Raw genomic sequence first — 23,869 nt, forward strand, 5'->3', positions numbered from 1 at the left:
TGCAAGCAGGTGTGTTAAAAAGGTGACGGCGATGTAGTTATGAGGCTTTGTGTAGACTAGAGAAAGAGTCAGAATGGGTTTATCAGTAAGTGGTTCTGCAGGCAGCTCATGTCTGGGGGGCATTTAATTAGATCTGGCCAATTTTCTTACTTGCCCTACACCACCCCCCTACATTTTCTTTCTCTTGTGTCTCTCAATCTCTTTTTACCCTCGCAGTCATTCACAATAGAATGTTTCACTATTTCCAGCTGTAGCCGTTCAGCCGGTGACCCCGAGCTACAATTCACTTGTGTGTGTACGTATGTATGTGCTCTTTATATAAGGACGTGTAAACATGGCAGCTGTATAAAGGTGGGGAGTGTAGTGTTATCTTAAAATGATAACACAGGGTTAGAATTGGGTTGAGGTGAGGGTTAGATATTTAGTTGTGATGGTTGAGGTGAGGTGAGGGTTAGATATTTAGTTGTGAGGTTAAGGTTAGATATTTTGATGGTTTGTTATGGTTGAGGTGAGGGTTAGATATTTAGTTGTGATGGTTGAGGTGAGGTTAGATATTTAGTTGTGATGGTTGAGGTGAGGGTTAGATATTTAGTTGTGGTTGTTAGATATTTATGTGATGGTGAGGTGAGGGTTAGATATTTAGTTGTGATGGTTGAGGAGGTTGTTAGGTGAGGTTGAGGGTTAGATATTTAGTTGTGATGGTTGAGGTTAAGGTTAGATATTTATGGTTGAGGGTTAGATATTTAGTTGTGATGGTTGAGGTTAAGGTTAGATATTTAGTTGTGATTGAGGTTGGTGATGGTTGAGGTTAGATATTTAGTTGTGATGGTTGAGGTTAAGGTGATGGTTGTTAGTTGATGGTTGAAGGTTAGATATTTAGTTGTGATGGTTTTAGATTAGGTTAGATATTTAGTTGTGATGGTGAGGTAGGTTAGATATTTTTGGTTGAGGTTAAGGTTAGATATTTAGTTGTGATGGTTGAGGTTGGTTAGATATTTAGTTGATGGTTTGAGGTTAGATATTTAGTTGTGATGGTTGAGGTGAGGGTTAGATATTTAGTTGTGATGGTTGAGGTTAAGGTTAGTTTAGTTGGTTAGATATTTAGGGTTGAGGTGAGGGTTAGATATTTGATGGTTGAGGTGAGGTTAGATATTTAGCTGTGATGGTTGAGGTTAAGGTTAGATATTTGATGGCTGTGTTGATGAGAGGTTAGAGATGGTTGGGTGATGGTTGTTCTTGATGAGAGGGTTAGATATTTAGTTGTGATTTTAGTTGTGATGGTTGAGGTGAGGGTTAGATATTTGATTGTGAGGTGAGGGTTAGATATTTAGTTGTGATGGTTGAGGGTTAGATATTTAGTTGTGATGGTTGAGAGGGATATTTAGTTGTGATGGTTGTTAGATATTTAGTTGTGATGAGGGGTGATGGTGAGGTTAGATATTTTGAGTGTTTAGATATTTAGTTGTGATGGTTGAGGTGAGATATTTAGTTGTTAGATGATTTAGTTGTGATGGTTGAGGTGAGGGTTAGATATTTAGTTGCGATGGTCGAGGTGAGGGTATAAGGCGCGAGGGAATGCATGTCCTCACTACGAATGCTGCGTGTGTATGTTTAGAATATCTGCTGACATAGGCTCTATGCCCTCAAGCAGTTCTCTTTGCTTACTTAACTCTTATTTAAAGCAGTAAATATGGCCAGGGACATAAATTCGACATCATGATTTAATCCACCCCCTCTGTCTGTGTGTGTGTGTGTGTGTGTGTGTGTGTGTGTGTGTGTGTGTGTGTGTGTGTGTGTGCTGATGCATATTAATATGGTATTAATGATGGCTTCTAATCACCAGAAGCCAAGAATTGCTGGTAGGCAAAGTTTGATGCTTTCTGTTTCAAGGCGCTCCTTGCTCTTTTGAAATATGCTCACCTTTTCATTCTTCATCAATCTCCTTTAGAGGTGGTGATATACTGCTGCTTGTGTGAGGTTTTTTTATTTTTTTTACGAGGGTGTGTAATTGGAGTTTTATGTAGATGTACTATGGCTGTTAAAGAGTCAAACATGCTCCATGTGTTACTGTGCCCTGTTCTTCCATCTTAAAGATACTTTGGAAGCCTGCGATGCAACAACCATGCAGCGTGCACTCAGAAGTTTGTCTGCAGAGGGGAATCACTGCACGATCAAGTCGACAGCCCTCGATTTGTTGGCTCCTTTTCAAAAGATGAGAGCACAGCCTATTAAAAAGTGACATTTGTTGTAAAGATAATTAATTCCCTCTTTAATTTGGAGTTTGTCTCGTAACTGCCTCAAGTAAAATCCACATCGCATGATCTCCTTCCTTCTGACATGTTTATGGCTCTCAAGGAAATCGCCTTATTTATGTGGTCGTTTAAATTGACTTTCTGCGTGATAGCAAATATTTGCCACACTCCACTAGGAACTGGGAAAAAAAAAACCTGCTATGTGTCAAATTTAAAAATACTGTGAAATATCTTCCAGTAAAACCTAAATAAAGACACAGATGTGTTTTGAAAATGCATTTATATATTTCAAATAAACCGTGCAGCAAATATTAAAAAAAGAAAAGCTGTTTGTTTCACGTGGACTGGTTTGCCGGGGATAGACTCTGTGATATATAATGTGTTGCAGCGGTCCTCAGGGTTTGACTCGTGAATAAGATCCACTCATAAAACAATAACTAGTATTACTGCTGTGTCAAAGCTGTTCATTTTTGTGAAGGTTTAATATGAAATCACATTATTGAAAGCTCAGAAGTAACTCTTTTTATAACATGACACAAATTTAATTATGTATTACTTGTGTATTCTAATACTATCACTATTTCATAATGATTGCTTTGCATTAATTGATAAATATAACCATATTTCATTCAAACATTAAATAAAAAGCCCATGAACACACTAATGTGAAGCAAATACCCAAATAACAAGATATTATATACTGTATATGATATTTGTGCAACATGCTAAATAAAGAATATTAGAGAAATAACCACTGAACAACAGTAATGAGATCATTTTAATGCTGTAAATGTAAGAAACAAGTCCCCTAGTGAAGTGAATCGCACCTGACAAGTATTTACTCCAACATTTACGAGTCCATTAAAACCGTATCAGGAACCCAGAGAACAATATTGTTCTCCACATTTAACCTGCACTATGGCACTTTTTATTGGTGGTAATGGGGCAAAAGACGAGGGAGGAGTTGGGCAAGGGGTGAGTAGGTAAGGTGAGTGGGCTGGGAGGAGGTGGGTGGAAGTGATGCAAATATTTATATGAGATTTGAAGAGGTGCTTTTTATAATTGACTTCGATATATCAACCGATCTGGCAATGTAATGATTTTACTCTGCTGCTGCGTCTCCCCCTCCTGTGTCTCCATCATAGAAATTAACTTGTAAGCCTGTGGGTGAACACACAGGTCGCACGCACGCACGCACGCCAACTTATATCTAATCAGACAATCACATGGCAGCAACTCAGCACATCAAGACATGGAGACGTGGTCAATGTGACCTGCTCAAGTTCAAACTGAGGATCACATTGGGGAAGAATGGTTATTATCAAGTCCCATTAAAACAATAGAAAGGCCACAGTGAAATCCACGGTATGGAGCTACTAGGCTCCACTAGCAGAGGATCACACCTGATATAGTGCCACTCTATCAGGCGTCCTGTCAACCTAGTATTGTGGCCACTGAGTGTATATAAAACTAGTTTCCTCAGCAGTCTCCTGTGAAGATAGGATTCATCTGGGGCAGTGCATAGAAACACTTTTCCCTCTCTCTTGAACTGACCTGCTTTTTTCCGCTGTTGTGTGAGATGAATGGAGGAGAGCAATAGTAGCGGTGTGAATGGATGAAAAGGTAAAAGCTGAATACCTCAGGACTACATATGAGAGCAGGGTTTTCATCGCTCAGTTCTCTTGAATACGATCTTGTGCTGTAGAAATGAGAGCCTCATACAGGAGACACGAGGTAACAATAACTTTCTCGTGGGGTTGTCTTGTTAAATGAACTTTTTGGCAGCTTTTCTTTGTGATGGACATCATCTACTGTTGAGTTCCTCACTTTAAATACAGTTTTTCCCTTAGCTGTCCTCTGTCCTTTTCTTCGTACACTCAGCTCTTACACCCCCCCCCCCATCTCCTCACCTCCTCTCCTGCAGTTACCTGGGAAACTGTTTCTGACTACTTCTCCTTGAGCTGTGAGAGAATGAGCCAAATTTAGTAAACCCTCTCTTCCTGTGGGGACGAAATAGAAAAGAAACTGCATTGAAGGGCATTAGCATTTGTCATGCACACATTCACCCCAAATTTGTAGTGGCTGTTCACTGAAGCAGTCCTAAATTCATAAGCTCTTCCTCCTTACACTTGCATTGTTCTTACATGTTATTTATCTTTTTTATCATTACCTAAACTAATGGGCAGCAGCTAACTTATATTAAAACTCATTGTATAAGCCAATTCTTTAGGATTAACTCATCTAAAACATTTCCCAAACAATTAACAAACAACAGCTTGTTTTACAAGGCATTTATTGTGCAATATGAACTCACAAAAGACATATGATGGTTCACCTGATACTTCACAACTTCCTGCTCGGCCACCTGGATGCATCAGATAGAACGCCTTGCTTTCTTCAGCTGCTGACACTTTGCAGTGCTCCTTACTGAGCTGCGCACAGTCTTAAGGAACTGTAAAGTAGTTCCTTCCTTGTAGGTTGCATTCAAAGGGAACTGTGCGACAGGCAGTGACAGTTTAAAAGCCATTTGGAACTGAACTGCCACAAAACACCTGAAAGCAATTAAATCTACAGCAAGCACACGGTGACGCGCCCTGTGTTTACTACTCATCCTGTATGATTGTGTGTGTGTGTGTGTGTGTCCTGTCGTGCATGATGTCTAATTTACTGCCACTTACTACACACCATGAACGGCAATTATTCTGTCATTCATTCATTTAAACAACACACGTGCAGCATTTTTTCACACTTCTATCATACCTACTGCAATACAGCCGTCGGAAGCAACATGGGGTTAAGCGTCTTGTTAAAGGGTTAACCTTCTGGTTAACACCTGCGCCTCAAAAATGTCTGTCTGGACTTGCTTATTTTAACCCAAAAAAGGGGCAAGAAATGATCCTGTGAGTAAGTGCTTTTGCCCAGATTTCCAGAATAACTTTCAATATCTGGCAGTAATTTACAGTTACTGCATGTTAAAATAGTGTAGAAAAACACCATCATTGTACATGAACACCAGATTTTGTGTGCTAAGTTAGACATTTGAACAGTGTAACACATATTTAAAATAACATTTGTTTGACTTTTTGTCTCAATGTCCAGAAACCTGGTGACAAAGCAGCAGCGTGAGTGAAACTACCGTAATAACCACATATGGGCATTGACTTGCAACTTGTCAGCTTTCAGAAACTGTTGGAATTTTTCCTCATAGCACAAACTGTCGCGTAATTACGGTAATGCAAATTGCGCTTGCGCAAACGCGACATCTGCGATACTCTTGGTGTTAAAGGGTTAAAGATAACCTACTCGACCACTGATCCACAGCCACCCAGGTGTGATCAGTTCCTTCTTGGTGTTGCTGTGTGTGTGTGTGTGTGTGTGATGGTGACAGCTCAGTTAGCACACACAGGGGCCCTGTCACTCACTCCCACAGTGAGGTGAAACGTTTTTCACTGCATGCTGCCTTTGTTTTCCATGCTCCTCCAGGCTGCAGTAGGTGGGACAGTCGGCCTGGTCTCCGGCATACGTGTGTGTGTGTGTGTGTGTGTTTGTGTGTGTTTGTGCGTGGAGCGTGTGTAGCTGCATGATTTTCTCCCAGTGAAGTGAAAGCTGAGACATCACCGTAGGCAGGCTCTCGCTATCTGTCACAAGGTCCCCACCCCACCCTCCTCCTCTTCATGCTGCTGCTGCTTTTACAGGATTAGAGATGCCACCACCACCACCACCACCCTTTCTCTGTGTCTGTGTGCTTCACAGTGTGAATGGCGGAGTGTTTAGACAAAGACGAAGCGTGTGAAATCCATCATTTGTTTGAGCACAGGCACAAGTGATATCAAGTTCATGTTTTAAATGAAGTGACTGCAGGTGAAAGTTTTCGCTCTGTCTAAACTATTGCCCGTCATAGGCTCAACTCCAGTATCAGGCCGCATGACTAATAGACTCCTATAATTCTGATAACTATCCTGTTTGTGCTGGTACGAGGCAATTTCCATCCATATTAGTTCATCACTCCTGAGCTGATAAGAAGCAGGGAAACCTTCCCATAAACAGGCTGGAGTTGGAGCCATTAGATCAAGAATTGCCTGGTCTCATGGTTGTCACTCTGAGTGGATGTCAAATATTATGTCATGTGATGTGTCTGGTCGCTGGCACTGGATCATATACTCTGCAGTGTTTCAAACTCAGTGCTTGGAAAATGGACAAAATGCACAACTTGTGGCCACTCGCACACTTGTGTTATCGTGTAATAAGATGAAAATGAAACTCAGCTCATTTTCCATTGTGAGGAGGCGATCACAGGATCACCTCGCTCAAATGACTCATTATACTGTACATGATGGCATTACAAAGACATAAAGGCTGTTTGTGCTCGGATTTCTCATCGAGTGGCAACAGAATACTCGTTCACACTATAAAAACCCATGGTCCCAAAAAAGGGAGACCATGAAACATCTGGGGTTAGCAGCTGGAAGCAAAGCTGATGAGAATGTTACAGTAAAAGAGTAACATAAAAAAAATTAAATCCATTACTGAGCGTTATTCACGAAATCCGTTGCTTGTGTTTGTTGCCATCGCTGCGTCTTTTTCTGCTCACTGTGAGAATGTTTCATCGCAGCTATTCACCTCCGTCGTCTCTGAACTAGTTAACTAGATTATTAAGTTGGTTATTAAACCTCCTCAACGTGGGGGGGCTCGTCATGGCACGAAACTGCAGCAACTCTTTTTTTATGCAGCGACACACACACACACATTAGTTACAGGCAAAGCGGTTGTTTTCACTGTACTGAATCATTAGACTCATCCATTCATCTTCTACTTCTTTATCCTCCACATGAGGGTCACGGGGGGGGAGCTGTGCCAATCTCAGCTGACAGAGCTAATTTGCCTAATCCCCAAACCTGCATGTCTTTGGACTGTGGGAAGAAACCGGAGAACCCGGAGAAAACCCACGCACACACAGGGAGAACATGCAAACTCCATGCAGAAAGGCTCTCGTTCCACACCAACCGTGTGGTCCTCATTAGAACCAGTTCATTAAAAAGATTACTTCAGTACTTCCTGTCTGTCGGTTCTCTTGGAACCTTGCGAGAGCAGGTACTAAAAAAGCACCAGGTGCTATTCCTAATGGAAAGTGCAGTTGAGTATAGTAGAGTCGTGCTAGAACTGTATAACGGAAAAGCGCCATATGGTCCCTCTATTTTGCGAGATACTCTCACTCGTGTGTTATAAATGGCAACATTTAGGCTTATTGTTAAGGGTTTAACACAAGCACATAGAAGCTTACTTTCTTCCTTATGATGTCTTATCAATGCAGCCTTATTATAAACTTGTTATAAATCCTTTAAGTCTGGGTTTGTTGTGTCAAGTTATGGATTCAAATTTTAAGAGAGCATATTGAGGGCACCACACACACACACACACACACACACACACACACACACACACACTTATAATTATTTCACTGACATTCATATACATGCTGCTGAATCAGCCGTGGTGATGAGCGGTGAGCAGATGCAGGCTGAGACCCAGCAGTCATGTCGCCTGGCTGCTCCCTAAGAGGAAACAATCATGACTTTGACATGGACACAGATGAGCTTGTCCGTCACCACAAACACAATGAAGCAGAGACAGCATGGACTGACATTTCAACTGCATGACAACAATGACCCGTTCACCAGCACCAGCACGAGTGCTCCCAGACCTTTGGCCCACACTCAATATTATCTCCACTCCAGCTTCATCTCTGTAACCGAATATCGGAATATTGAAATTCACCATCGGAACAAATATAACAATTATGTATTTTGGCCCACTATTATAATGAAGAGAAGCAACAAAGGTGACCTGAGTAATACACCGAGTTCACAATGAAAGGATTGTTGCACACTTCTGCAGTGGCTCTTCATACCTACAGTACACTGGCCTGTATAAATCTCGCTACAGTCGTCGGTGCATCTTTCATAACCACTCGCACGGTGTCGGCACAGCCGTCAGGAGCAACGTGAGGTTAAGTGTCTTACCCAAGGACACAGTGGCATGTAGACTAGTGGAGCAGGGAATCAAACCCACAACCAAATGTTCCACTGTCGCCTGTACTAGAATAGTCTTATCATTTTAAGGTCCAGTGTGTAACATTTAGTAGGTTTTATTGGTTAAAATTGAATAGTATTTATGATCGAAATGTATAATCACTTGGGTTTCATATGTCTAATCATAGGTTTCATAAGAATAAATATTTTATGTGTACTTAATGTAAGAGGCTAAGTTTTCCGAGGCTGCTCCAGCAGCCCCAACAGAATAAAGTTTAGTGCATGAACAACGGTGACCACTGGACCTTTTATGACAAAAGTACTTAAATTCACAATGAGCTCATAATATCCTCATATCTGCACCAAATGTCAAATCACAAGAGACATTGATGATTCATTCACCAAACATTCAATTGAACATTCAAGACTTTACAGTCATGCAGCACCCAAATCCAGCGTTGTTGCATAACACACAGAATCTCGACAATCTCAGCATCCTCAGCATCCTCAGCATCCCACTGAGCACTTTTAGCTGCTTTAGTTTCTTCAGTGTGTGTGTGTGTGTGTGTGTGTTTGCCACCTGTGACAAGATGTCATACTGGGAGTAAGATGGTCTTTTCAGCCTTCCCTTCTCTCTCTCCATCCATCAGGTTTTCAGCTTCTTCTTCTTTTTTTTACCTTCCTTTCCCAAAAATTCTCCACGTTTAACAATTAAAAACAATTTACTGTATATATATATATATATATTTGTACTATTTTTTCCGATCATCCTCCATGATGCTGCTATCCCCTCTCCCATCTTTTTGATAGTCCACGTCCATTATACTCTTCTCTCCACGCCTCTCATTGTACTTTCAGTCCTTTTCCTCTTCCCTTCTCACAAACTGCGTTTTCTATCTTTGAGCTGCTCCTCGTCTCATTCTTGCCATGTGCTCTGTATCATTTCTTCCTTCCTTTACTATTTGGCATTCAGTTTAGTTTGATTTCTGTATTCATCCCCCGCTCCTTGCCTGTCTACATTCTCAACTGTAAGCATAAATCCTTGATTTAAACCCAGCTAAATAAAACATTACCCAGCAGTTATGGACTGCAATCACACACCAGTCACTGAATACAAGAAGAATGTTCTCCATTAAATGTTGGATATCTTCTATGTATCCCTTGTTATAGAGAAACAAGGGATACATAGAATTGTAGAAGCACAACTGCCATAAAATTAAGTTTCTTGATCATTAAATTTTCATCCTATCACTACCATGAACCTTGTAAACAACTATAGAGCCCAGGTTGCAGCATACTGTAGATACGCGGCAATATGACAAACAACTACTGGCATAAAAAAGTGGAGATGTTGCTCACCAGGATGCTAAAGTGGTTTGGGACAGGCTAACAGGAGATCATTGTACTGGATCAGCACAGATGCTGAGGACAGCAGAGGTGGATCACTGCTGTAAAACACACTCAGAGCAAGCATAGGTGATAGGACAAGTGATGGGAATGCACAGGCCACAGGTTCAGCCTGTAGAGTCATGACTTGATATCAGGAACTAACTGTCATGAATCACGATGCCGATGTTTGCGTCCAGTCCCGGTAAGTAGTCAAAAGGAGAAATTTAAGGGGAAACATAACTTTTGTGGAGACCTAAATCAAACAAAAAGCATTTTGGGAAAGTGGGGACATTTTGACTGGTCCTCACGTTCTTTCACCCCTTAAAATTTAGGATTAGGGTTAGACATTTAGTTGTGGGTTGTTAAGGGTAAAGGGCCACATGGTTGGTGTAGTGGTAAGTGCTCCTGTCTTTGCAGCAAGAAGACCCAGGGTGGAGCCCCAGTTGGAACAAGGGTCTTTCTGCATGGGGTTTGCATGTTCTCCCCGTGTGTGCGTGGGTTTTCTCCGGGTTCTCCGGCTTCCTCCTACAGTCCAAAAACATGCAATATGGGGATAAGCTAAATTGGACGCTCTAAATTGACCGTGAAAGTGAGAGTGGATGGTTGTTAGTCTCTATGTGGCCCCGTGATGGACTGGCGAACTGTCCAGGGTGTACCCCGCTTATCCCCCTATGTCAGCTGAGATTGGCACAGTACCCCCTGCGACCCTCCTGTGAAGGATAAAGTGGTAGAAAATGGATGGATGGTTAAGGGTAAGCTAAGGGGCTCAGGAATGCATTATGTCTCTGTGTCCTCATTACAAATGCTGTGCAAACGTGTGTGCGTGTGTGTGTTGGTTGCGGTCCTTTAAGAAGCTTATTTGTTTTCTGGTAATTAGTTTGACCTTTACATAACCCTCCTTCCTCATTTCTTCAAGGCTCAACACTCGGCACTGAGGTGGTGGTTTGCTCACTACATCTTCCATAATACATTGCTAATAGTTTGAGTTAGCGGAAGGATTGAAAAATGACCTATTTTGTATGGACTTGACCTTGAAATGAGGCTAATATGTTGCGGATTGCAAGAGAAAGAGTGCAGACTGCAAAAATAATAGAATAAAGCTCTCCATCATAGAGAATGGAGGGAAACAGGAGTTGTTTGAGGTGAAAAGAATGATGGGTGGAGATGTGAAGGAAGAGAAATGAGATAAGGGGCGTGTGCAGACAGGTGGGAAGACGGAGAGGTCTGGTGATGGACAGAGGGCAATCTGTGCGAAGAAACAGACACGGGGGGAGACAAAGGGAGAGGGATGAGGAGAAAAGAAAGAGATTGCTGTTTTAAGGAGATTAGCTCTACGATAGAGTGTGTGAGACGGAGAGCGTGAGAGATGGAGTGATAATGGGGAAGTCACAGCTGGGTAAGAAAAGAGAAAATGTGAGTGTGAAGAGGCTGTAAATGCTTATAGGGTTTGTTTTAGCTGCATCTGATTGATGAAGATGTTTGCTGGCTCTAACGTCCTCAGTGCAGAAAGTACTGATCAATTGAATGTCGCCCAAAGAGGATAAAAAAAGAGGGCATGCACCATAAAACCACTGCTCCGGTTATTTTAAGGCCCCATCTATTCTTCTCGTACACTTAGACCTGACACCACCACCACCACCACGTCACTATACTGATCCAGCTAATGAAGCAAATGTGTTTTCTGACTATTTCATTCACCGTCCTTGATTTATTCCGGTTGTATTTTTGGTGCATATACTCAGGTGCTGGTGGGGTGAGGCCTGACCGCTTTATGAGGGACCATAACACAGGATTTATGTTCAGGGATAAACAAAAAGCCAGCAGGAATGAGCCCGAGCTGCAAGATGATGGAGAGACAAATTGATGGAAAGAGATGCCCAGTCATCACGCTGCGTGGCACTTTCAAACAAAATCAAAACTCTTTTTTACTGTGTGTACCGACTGCCTGGCATCAATACAGCTGAGTATAAACAAATGCAGATTTCAATCTGTGTCGGCTTTCAACACTTATTCGGAGAGAAATAAAGAGATGGGCGGTGAAATCCATTTTACGACCACTCCCCTTGCAGCTTATTTCATCAATGTTGTTTCAGCATTACTTGGCAGAGCAGCGACTTGTGACATAATTTACTCGTGAGGATATTGGCTGCAGTGTAGCCACAACTCAACAAATGAGGCAATGCAGCAAGATGGAGCTAAAATATGACATTGTCTCACATTGTGTAAATACTCAAGTCCCAAACTCATAACTGCCTTGACATAAAATCACTGCTCTTTTTTTATCTGTTGTATTTAACCATTTTGTTTGGGTCAATATGATACGAGAATATACAATTTAATGGTTAGTTTGCACTGAAATTATTTTTGCTTCCATTCATCCCTTCATTTTTCTACCGCTTTATCCTCCACATGAGGGTGACGGAGGGCGCTGGTGCCAGTCCCGGCTGACATAGGGGGCAAAGACGGGGGACATTCTGGACAGGTCAGCTGTCCATCACAGGGCCACATAGAGGCAAACAGCCATTCACTCTCACTCTCTAACCTACAATCATTTTAGAGTGTATAATTTGCCTAATCCCCAAAATCTGCATGCTTTTGGACTGTGGGAGGAAACCAGAGAACTCGGAGTAAATCCAGGCCTTTTTGCTTCCTTATGATTCGAATGTAAAGTAAATCTTGGTGTTGACTCGTAATATTAAAAAAGTCGTAATATTACCAGAATAAATTCATAATATTACAAGAATAAAGTCGTAACATTATGAGAATAAAGTCATTATTAATCAGGCAAAGACGATCAGCTGCAACCTGCGACAATATGACAAACGCAGAGCAATTAAATTTTAAAATGAAATGAAACAATGATACAAAATCTCGTAATATTACGACTTTTTTTCTTTGTTGTTTGGCCCTAATACTCACATATTTCTGTATCTAACCAGGTTACTAGCTCACATCCTGGACCAGTCTTGTGGTGCACACATTCAGCAACACTTCTCCATTCCATGTCACATCTTTGGCACGTTGTGAGAACTGAAGAAAGCTGAAGAAAATTATGCAAATTTAATAACCCTAACCCTTAATTTAATGTCTTAGTGTGCTCAAGTGATGTCTTTGCACGGGCTGTGTTACATTTGGTGACAATGCACCTTAAGATGGTTCCAAATATGGGATGAAACCTGAAAACGGCGTGTTATTAATAAACTTAGACAGACTGAATACCTTGTCCCTCCTTCTCCTCTTTAACCTTACTTTGCACTTTGCTCCAGTTTTCTTTGTTTTCATCCCTGCATCTTGCCACTTTCCCCCCTGTCATCCTCTATATCTTCTGCTGCCGTTTAGTTTTGTTGACCTGGTCTGCTTTGTGCTGTTGCTATAGCTACTGATCTTAGAGAGAAGGGCCACTGGCAAAAAAGCAGCAGGAGGCTGTGAGATTGAGAGATTTAAATGAAAGTCAGGTTAGGACCATGCGGTACCTGAATTTAATGCTGAACACAAAGTGCTGCACTGAGAATAAAACCTTTTGGAGGAGCATTATTTAAAAAAAAAATGTAGATATGTAAAGTTAAATTAAAAACTATTTTACATAAAATCAAGTGCGAGGATCAAAAGCAAGTGTCATTAAATAGTGAAATAAGACTAAATCAGCCAAATATCTGTTAGAATAAAAACATTTCTGGTTGTTTAAAGGAAGATTTCTTAGTTTATTGGTCGCTGATGTATCAAGAAAGTCGGCATGATGTAGGATGTGTGATTAAAAACTGAGCTGCTGCATTTTTGACAGACGGAAGGCGATTGAGTGGAGGGAACATTACAGTAATCAAAGCAAGATTAAAGAGAAAATCCTCAATAATCATATCCGTCTCAGTCTTAGTCACCGTAGATATGGATTTTGCCATGTTCGTCAGGTGGGAAAAGCAAAGCTTGGACAGTTTTTTCTGTTTATTTCTGTGTGACCCTGACCATGTGCTGGTTGATGTAGAAGGAAAAGCTTTATTCTGCTGATTCCCTTGTTTTTTTGCCATTGAATTATTCATTCAGGCAACAAAACTCTTTCATCCTTCTCTGCGCCATTCCACCTCCTCTCTGTCTCCACTGCCTTTCACTTTTTCAACATTTTTTCATCTCTCCATCTCTCTTGTCTTTGTTTCTTTCCACCTTCCTCTGTACATTTGAGACTTTTTTCCCTTTAATTTACATTTGTAGGTCTTTTTTTATGACGAAACTCAACGGCGTCTCTTGTGTCGCCTCACCAAAAACAGCGTGAGCATTTCTGTGAGAAACCCAGACGTGTCACTGCATGTGAGAGACGACATGGTGAAGGATAAAGAAAGGGAAAAAAAAGGCACGACTGAAGCAGACAATACAAGGCTTTTTATTGGAGGAGCACAAACATATTTGGCACAGACGGACTGACCTGGAACGTGCTGACTGCACGTGTAGAGTAAATAAAGGCTCATTTTCTCTGCTCCCAATAACATAGGCCCTGCTCAGGTGTGCTGTGAGTGTATGAGTGTGTGTTCATTAATGATGAGGGGCCTCGTTTATAAAGCTTAAAGCCGTTTTCTGCAAAGTTTGGGGATTTATAAAAAGCAAACTTGACGGGCCTTTTTCGAAAATTTGTCCATGGGTGCAATATGTATGTAAATATGTAGTATTTTTATTTTATTTGACCATTTTCTATATTTATTATTTTTATTACCATTTATTATAATATATTTCTATGCAGAGTATTTTTTTTTTGACAAATTTGACTTGCAGTGTCCATACATCTATTGTAAGCTTCACTGTTGACCAGCATACTATGTAGTGTTGTATGACTTGTGTAGGAGCCAGTATTGAGTTAATTTTAAATGATTAATGCAAGATTACTTGTCACATTTGTGAACGGTTGAAGTAGTTCACCGCTGGCCTGTACGGCAAGAGGAAATACGCTATATATAAGTTATATATAATATATATAAGTGCAAACCCTTTAATGACCCTTGCACTGGTGATTGAGAAAGAAACAGTGCCTACGAGTCCGGCCCATAGGAACCTGCCTACAGAAAACTTTGGAATTTAGTTTGTTTTGTTTATTCATGTGTTAGTCTCATTGTATGCATATTTCAGTTTTGCATAGAAAACTAGCTTTGTTTGTCTGAGGGGTGATTTAAAATGTTGTTTCGAGAAACCGGGGTGTGCACATGAGCGCGTGACCTTTTGCGTTCTTGCAATTACGGACATTAGTTTACAAAAAGTTTGGGATATATGAAAAATATGCAAGGCACTTCATCTCTTGGTCATTTAAGCATTTAATTAAGCAAATCAATACAAATAAAGCAATTACTGTTTCCAACCTTTCACGTAAAAAAAAAACTTTGGAGCCTTTTTCTGCTCCATATTCTGGTGAAATGAGTTTGTACATCAATTAAAAAACAATCAATCAGTCAATACGTAATGTAAAAAACCCCCGAGTGGTCGTGCATTTACTATACTGTGCATGAACACATGCCTTTATCCACTTACCTCGTCAATGCTCGTCACCGGCACGTGCAAGTGCACAAGGTGCTGTCAGTGTTTTTTCATTATAGTTGCCGTAATGGTACAGAATGAGTACGAATAATGACTCTTTTCCTCTTGGTGTTTTTTTTTAACCCACTGATAGCTGGCACTTCTAACCCTGAACAGTCCTGTCATCTCGTGGGGGTTTTCATGAAACGCACAAGCAGCCGTGAATATGAAATGCATGCATTATTCACTGTGACTGTGAGCTCATCCTGGACTTGATTTGAACCTCACGTCTGTCTCTCTAGGAAAACACTGGTGGCAGACTCGCTTCTTTTTTCATTTGCTTGTAAATAGCATCTGTGTAGTACTTGAGAGAGAGAGGGAGGGAGGGAGGGAGAGAGGTCCAAGGGAGATTGTAACTCTTTTTTCCCTCTGCTTTACTCATGGACATGCACTCATACAGTACTGTACATCATGTACATACATACAGTACTGCATGCAGTTGTCTTGTGTATGTGTAAACTCTCAAAACATACAAGGAGTCTCTCTCTCTGTCTGTCTTTATCTCTCTCTGTCTCTCACCAACAACATTAAGTTAGGGTGCGGTGTCCTGTGACAAAACTCAAGAGCACAATTTAGTGATGGAGTGAGGAAGATAATCAGAGACGAATGAAGGTGGGTGATGAAAGGGTGAGAGAGAGGGAGGAAGGACTAAAAACACAGGACATAAAAGCAGAGCATCATCTCCCCTGGGGCAGAAAGATCACTCGGTCTTTGTACGCGATACTTGAGAGACTCAACCAAGCGAGTCCTTCACAAATGCTGCATGATGTGCACATAAATATGCACAAAACACAAACACCACCCGGCCGCGTGGACAGACAACCACCAGCTAGTCCAAACTAAACGCCGTAGTGATGTCACATATTCTGAATGCGATGCATCTTCACAGCGGCATAATCTCGCTTTAATCCAGCGAGGAGTTTTACAAGACGATAAAAGAGAGAAAGAACAATGAGGCGGTTGGTGTTTGTCCTGAGATATGGTTGCCCTGCTTCTTATGACAGCACTCACACACGTGTGCCCACACACACACACACACACACAGTGACCTTCAGTGGGTAACTTAGTAGACAGGTGGTGGTGCCATTGCCTGTTGCTAAGCAATTACCAAGTCCATTACCCCTGCAACATGCCCATAATGTGTTTTCTTTTTTCCCCCCTCCATATGTGTTTGTGCACTGTGTGTGTGTTTGTGCACTGTGTGTGTGTGTGTGTGTGTGTGTGTGTGTGTGTGTGTGTGTGTGTGTGATGCAGCACTGTGTGTGTGTGTGTGTGTGTGTGTGTGTGTGTGTGTGTGTGTGTGTGTGTGTGTGTGTGTGTGTGTGTGTGTGTGTGTGTGTGTGTGTGTGTGTGTGTGTGTGTGTGTGTGTGTGTGTGTGTGTGTGTGAGAGAGAGAGAGCTTTCATTAAAGCAGATATAGTGAGTACAAGACTAGCTGCAATCCTTAACCTTGTAAGAAATAAGGAGTTTTTGTCTCACACCAAACAGATTCAGGTCGGTTAATGTGTCCCTCTGTGCTGGACCACAGAGGGACACATTCCTCTGGCTCTGAAAGTGACCCTTCACCAAATTCTTAACTACAACTACCCAGAAAGACTGAATTATATCCCTAATTAAGTGTAACTTTTTAATCCTGCCAGATTTAACGGTGTTGATCCATCTAGAACAACTCCCCTCTGGCTCTGATCCTCCCTGACTTAATCACCCATGTAGTGAATCCACTTCTGATGGAAAAAAAAAGAAAGAAAACAAAAACCTTTTTTCCCGCCGCTCCATCCTGAATCCCTTGTTGTGTTTTTGTCATTTATGACATGTCATACATTGCATGCACAAAATCTCATGTTTGAGATTTGTCTGTGCTGTTAGCATGATCCCAATATGAAGGCTTTTAATTTAATCTGCGTAAGATTACTGTCATTCAGAACAATCCAGGAAACAAGTCACGTCATGTTTGAGCCTCTCTCGACTGCATCGCTAACAACTTGAAGGATTCATCTTAAGGTTTTACAGATGAGTGTATTTCTAAGGGCTCTTTGTAATAATAAATAGGCATTTTATTGCATGATGCCACACCTGTCCACTTCTTAAAGTTTACATTTCTATTATTAATACTGAGCCGAGGGGAACTGCAGAGTCGGGTGATAAATCTGCGGCAATCATGCTCAGTGTGAAACCTTTTACTTTACACAAAATCATTTCAAACTGTAATAATTCAAAAACTGATCAAGTTTCACATTCTTTTTGATACACTTTTATAGTTTGCAAGAGCGAGGAGAATCATGAGAGTGAGATTTATGGTTGGATGCCCGCATCCATGTCCAGGGCGTTACTTCATTGTGTTGGCTGGTGTTTGTGTGTATGGTCATGTGCCCGTTCTTGACACGCAGCGTGATATACGACGTGCCGGTTAAATGCGGCAGTGTGTGTGCCGGCCGTAAATAACTGGAAAGCTATTAGAAAAGGTTGGACAGCTTTAGCTGGTGAAACATATTCTCAGCTCAGGCACGTGGATGTAGGCATGAACCACCTTGATCTTGTGCATTTTCACTTACAGGTACATAGACAGATGGTCATTTAAACAGGCACAAGCTGTTGAACACCCGCACTCCTCCTCCTGGACCCGCGGGGAGGAGAGTGGATGTGGTTTGATAGCCACTTGGATAAGATAGATGCATGCATGCATCTTCAATCTTCAAGTGTACAATATTGAAAAATACGGACCGTTAGACTAAAAATAAAAATGGAATATGCAGTGGCCCTCACGGCGGAGTAGCGGCAGGCACCGTTGCCTCACAACAAGGCCGAGTTTGCGTATTCTCCCTGTGTGCGTCAGTTTACTCCTGGTAGTCTGGTTTCCTCCCACAGAGGTTAAATGTTGGACGACCTGTCCAGGGCGTACCGTCACCTTTCGCCCTCTGTCAGCTGGGATCATTCTCCTCTCTCCCACCACCTCCACTGGGTCAATTAGGCATCCCAGCATGCATCTGACAGATGCCACTGCTTCCTGTAGAGAGCAGAAGCGTGCTCAGTCCAGTCCAGTTTATTGTTTTGGTAAACCCTCCCCTTTGACCCCTAATGCGGGAATGATTGGTGGGATTAAAAGGGAAGGTTGTCAGAAATGTGCCTTCATCTGTAGAACCTTATATAAATTGAAGATCATTACATTTGTATATTGGAGTTAATAGTTTTTTCTTTGTATTCTTAAGTTGCTGCTTCCTCATTCGTCCTTTGACATATTTCCCAGAATCTAACATCAGTATTCATCTCCCATTACTTCTGCAGACCCAGTCTGGACGGTGAAATGTTAAAAGCACCTTATTTTTTTGTGGATGTTCGGCGAGAACATTCCCGCGGCTCACAAGATTTTATTTTACGTTTAGGTTCCTTTTCAAGCATCTGTATCGGTCCACATTTTGCCTCGCTGCTCCTCTTTATTATCACCTGCTTCGCTTCTGATCCCTCTCTCACACACACGTCTTGTCTCCCCGTGTCTAACTCTCTCCTCCTCTCTCAGAGTAGTGACCCAGCAGTGGTGGTGAGGTGATTTATGGTGTATGGCTGTTGGCTCTAAATGGAATGTTTTATTCAGTGGTGAGAGGAAGTTGGTTTCTTCCCCACTGCTCTCCACGAGCCTCGCTTTAAAACATGCCATATAAGCACATGCACAAGCATGCGCGCTATTCCAAAGAGTGATTTAGAGACACAGCGCTGACATTTCCGCTTACATTTAGCTGCGGCGTCAAAACCTGGAGAGACGGACTGATAGAAATGGATGGACAGAGTGACACACACACACACACAGCTAAGAATAATGACATAATGATTTAAAACTGTTGTGTGTGTGTGTGATGGTGCGTTTAAAGTTGAGGTATCTCCGGTGGGCTGCATTTGAGGCTGCACGTGAAGTTGGGAGACGTATCTGTCTGTGTGACTGTCTCTGTGTTAGTCCTCCTTTGTCTTGACTTTGCCTGTGTATTCAAGTGTGTTGCTAAAATGCTAACTTTGCAGATGTGCAAAGTCTGTGCATGCCAAGAATGAATACTGTGTGTGTGTGTGTGTGTGAAGTCACGCTGATGTGAATAATACAGTGAGAATAACACTGTGAATATTCATCAGCCGTGAACCAGAGACAGTTACGCATGTAGCTGTCACTCAGTGTCTCTGGTGTTTAGTGAACGCACACACACACACACACACACACACACACACACACAGGGTATTTTTTGTTTGTTTTTATTGTTTTCATGAGCACGTTCTTCATATTACTGCAGTGTATTTACTTGAGGGCGGGGGTCGTACTGTTTTATTTATTGCAATGCGTCCCAAAGAGTCCTCCTGTAAGCAGGATAGTCCTCCAGCTTGTCTCCTCTCGGTGTGTTTATGACCTCCAGTTGATGTTCTTGTGGCAGGGCTCCCAAAATCTCTGCTTTAATTTCCACACGTCCTGCTGAAGAGACAGGTGTGCTAAACCTGACTTATATTCCTCACCTGATTCCCCGAGGATTGGACACTAATTGAACCTGTGTGTTTGTGTATTTGCATGCTCTGTTGTGAGTGTGTCTATGCACATTCAAACACACACACACACACACACACATACTGTATGCTGTGTATATATATATCCCCGGAACTAATTTCAACTTCATTCTCCCTCTGCGATCAGGAGAGTAAAGAGAAGTCACGCCGTAGCTCAGTGCGGAGCCGTAAACACTGCAGGTGAAATGATGCTCGGAGAGCACACAACTCTCCCTGAGCTCCCTGAGGATATTCAAATACCTTTTCATTTTCCACAAGATTAGCTTTTGGTGATGGCCACTCACTAGAATAAGACACTGGGAGACAGGAAAGTATCAAATTAGAGCTCCCGCACTGGGAAGTGTAAAGTATAGTATATGTGTTTGTGTTCAGTGTCATCACTCCCTGGTCTGTTATTGAGGCACAGAATAAGTAAGATGGTTCTCAAGAGGAAGACCTGTATGTATGTTTCCTTTGCCGTCTTTTATGGAGAATATAACTTGTTTGTGCGTCGCCTGTTGTTGCATACATCCCAGTGTTGCTCATGTCTCCTCAGACCGTCAAGGACAGAACAGCACAGCTCACGTTTGAAAAGAAATACAAATCAGGGTCAGGAAATTAGACGAGTATATCATGGCTCTGTTAAACAATGTGGGACAAAGTCATCGTGGACACTGAGAGAATGTCTGTATAAAGCTGAGGAGAGAATATAGAGAACGGATAATTGGATGTTTTGAAAGCTGAGGTATAGGAAAGCTCTGGCTTTCCTTCTAATCTGTGATTCGACCTTTAGTAAAGGAATGACATTTTATGCTCCAACTCGTGTAAGACTGTACAGCTACATAGTTTTAAATCCCTGCGTCCTTCAGTTTTCCCATATGTCCTCTGTCACCAGTAACCCCTACAGCTAAGGCCTGGTATGGATATGGGTGATGAACATGTATTTGCTTGCATGTTCAGTCACTTGTTGTGTCTTTGTTACATCGTGTCCTGTAGTGATAGATACACTGTTTCTGGCTCAGTGTGTCTGTGGGGCCAAATACAGACAATCCCATTTTTTTAAAAGCCACTAGCAGCTTACTATTCTTAGCTCGGGCAATCATACCACTCTCATTATTACACAATGGGGTGGAGGCATGCAACTCATCATCTCCCATCATCTGCACAGCCCCTGGCAATAAATGCACTCTTGCACGTGCACAATTGCTTATTATCTTTCGTTTGCAATGTGGAGTTTTTTTTGCATGTTTGTGAATTAAGTGGGAGAGGAGAGGAGAGGAGAGGAGAGGAGAGGAGAGGAGAGGAGAGGCTAATCAATACTTAATGTACATGGGTATCAGTGTCAATAAAGCTCCTTGTTTCTTATACTCAGGAGGTGGAAATGAGTTGAGGTTTTTAGAGACAGTGATTTTCCCATTGTGTTGCAATAAGGATTAGTGAAAATGATTTGAAAAATACAAGAACTAAGGCAAAAACTAAAATAATAAGAAAAAAAACATTGATTTATAACCAACACCAATCATATTAATCCAGGTGCACACACAAACTCGGGCAGATCCCCTTTTCCAGGCAGAAAGGGCCTTTAATTCATAGTTCTAGAGACATTAAAAGTATCATATTGTAACCGCTGATACACGTTGGTGTATTTTTAATGTCTCATGCTTATGACAAGCATGTGCCAAGAGTGTTTGGCAAAGGTTTGAATTCTGATGTCTTGTCACTTCTTTTTCTGTGATTTAAGCAGTGGTTGGCAAAATGCAATGATTTGTTAGGGCCATCTTGAAATAAAAAGGTCTAAATTTCATGAATATTTTACAACATAATTGCTGCACATCAATCATTTTGAATGTAAATTAAAGCATTTCATGATGCAAAATTGTAACCAGACCTCTCAGGTGACATCACCCACCTTATTCTGGCTGCCGCAGCTAAGCTCAGTCTGGTGAAGTGTGCTTTTTATTATTCTGCTCTACAGCTGTAGGCACACGTAGGATTTAGATCACTTTTTAAAAAACAAATAAACAAAACCAACAACTTAAGATCTTTTGATTTATCCGAGTAGTTGAGAGAAACAAAATCAGACACAGAGGTAATTAAAGAGGAGGCTGGGAGGAACAAGAGTTACAGCTACCCCTCCTCTCCTCCTCTCCTCCTCTCTGCTCTCACTGCCATGCCTGTGTGTTGTAGGTGTGTTGGACAGGCAGAATGGCTTGTTTATGAGCAGATTAATTGCTTTTATAGCCTTGTTTCTCCCTGTGAATGTGGGGTGTTATGTGCCGGCTGTAATGAACACCCACACTGCCTGTCTGTCTCTATAGCCTGCCGTTCCTTTCCTGCTGCTGCTGCTGCTGCTTTTCAGAGCATAGCCAAGCTTTAGCTAGAACCTGCCACAGCCAATGCGTAATGCTCACTGCATGCCCCCACACAGGTGACTGATTTCATTGGGTGTGTGTGTGCACTTTTTGACGAAGAGGCCCAGCCCAGGTGGGTGGTTCCGCCCAAAGCCCATAGGGCAGAGGGCGGCCAGCAGTTAACTGGACCATGACTTTAATCATTTCCTGCTGAGCTGAGGAGAGGTAAGCCAGGCTCTCCACACAGCCAAAGTCACAGATTCTTCAAAAGAGTTTCAAAGAAGGAAATTGAGTGGAGACCATTTAGTAGAGCGGTTCAAGGAATTCAGGCTAAGTAAGCGCTTTATATGGATCAATTAAAACTCTGGTGCAACACTCCTCGCCCCTCTTTTGTTACTTCATTACCTGTAATCATGCATTTCTTGTCTCTTTCTCTCCATTTGACCTCTTTTCTTTCCTTCGGTCTTTATCACTCTCACCTCCTCTCGTTCCCTCTCTCCTGCTCTCATTAACCAGGTCTTCAGGCTGCCTCTTTCCTCTAGTTTTTCACTTCATTAGTCCTGAAACAGCGATGGACTGCTGCTAATGGACAGTCTCGGCTCTAACTCACAGCTCAAGCCTGGTTGTAATTGTTTTTTTGTTGTGTTTGGGAGACTGTCTGTGAACCTGGGCGCGCTCAGTTTTATTATCACAGGTTTCCTGTGTCGTTGGTCATTTGTGATTAGGGTTTTAGAAGAAAACAAGCAGCCATGAACCGTTATGGCCTTCACTCCACTTATCAAACGCCTAAAATGCTGCAAATGTGTCTCATGAAATTTCACGAACCGGATCATGACTTTATTTTATTATACTGTAGTACCCTTAGTGCAATTTTGTAAAACAATTGTAGTTGTAGTTAACTAATCATAAACATAGTCCAGTCAAATAAATAAATAAATAAATAAATAACTACAACAATAGAACAAATATAGAAACACATTTAATTTTATAATTAAAATGGTTTATTACTGCAGGGGTAAATTACATTTTAGCATAGTGTGCCTTTTTTAAGCACCTGACCTGATACAGTTCATGGAGGTCATTCAGTGATGTTCCAGCGATTTTTGCTGCTCAACCTTCATAATATGCTGCTTTTATTTTTATTTGTCCTTTTGTAGTTAAGAGTCAGCATTGCTGACATGACTGAGCATCTTGTGACGTGTTTTCCACTGAGTGGATATTTCTTTTGCATTTCCATTAGTACTAGCATCTAGCAAAATAACCGTCCCAAACCTTTCCATTTGTCAGTACCCTTCCCTTGGGCTACCAGACTAAAGGTACGGTACGGTATGGGTGGCGCTAGACTCACAACAGATAGGGCGACAAACTGACATCACCTTAACTGAAGATCACCCAAGGAGCATGTATTCCTTACTCTGCTCCTTTTTTTATTAATCTTTGCACTACTGCATTTACTCTCTTATTAAGCAACAACATCAGTGCCTCCATTCGACTCTAATGCCCAATAAAAGAAGTTTTATAGTTGCACACATTTACCTGCAGTTTCTTTGCGGTCGTTAGTATAGTGCTGTTCTGCTCGGCTGTCATGGAGGACGGGTAGTAGTGAGTGGTGTGATAAAAGGAGTTTTATGGTGTGTTTGTTCTGGCATGTTAACCGTCGGCTTTCCAGTTGTGATTATAGCCCACCAGGGGAGAAGGAAATGCCACATAGGTGAAATACTGTAGGCAAAAGGGGACAGGAAGGAGGAGTGGTGTACGGTTCCTCAGGGTGTGCATAACCGCT

The 23,869-nt window shown here is 41.8% G+C and overlaps 1 protein-coding gene across 1 annotated transcript in view; it reads left to right on the plus strand.

Annotated features, from left to right (window-relative positions):
• The first annotated feature begins 1,543 nt into the window (after positions 1-1,543).
• The window catches only part of LOC122773557 (IQ domain-containing protein J-like), a 30,880-nt gene continuing 8,554 nt past the window's right edge, over positions 1,544-23,869 (plus strand). Inside the window, exon 1 of the mRNA XM_044032324.1 lies at positions 1,544-1,552. Within this exon, the coding sequence (XP_043888259.1) occupies positions 1,544-1,552 (9 nt within the window). The remainder of the gene's footprint in view (positions 1,553-23,869) is intronic.

Source organism: Solea senegalensis, linkage group LG8, assembly GCF_019176455.1.
Source record: "Solea senegalensis isolate Sse05_10M linkage group LG8, IFAPA_SoseM_1, whole genome shotgun sequence".
NCBI classification, from domain to species: Eukaryota; Metazoa; Chordata; class Actinopteri; order Pleuronectiformes; family Soleidae; genus Solea; species Solea senegalensis.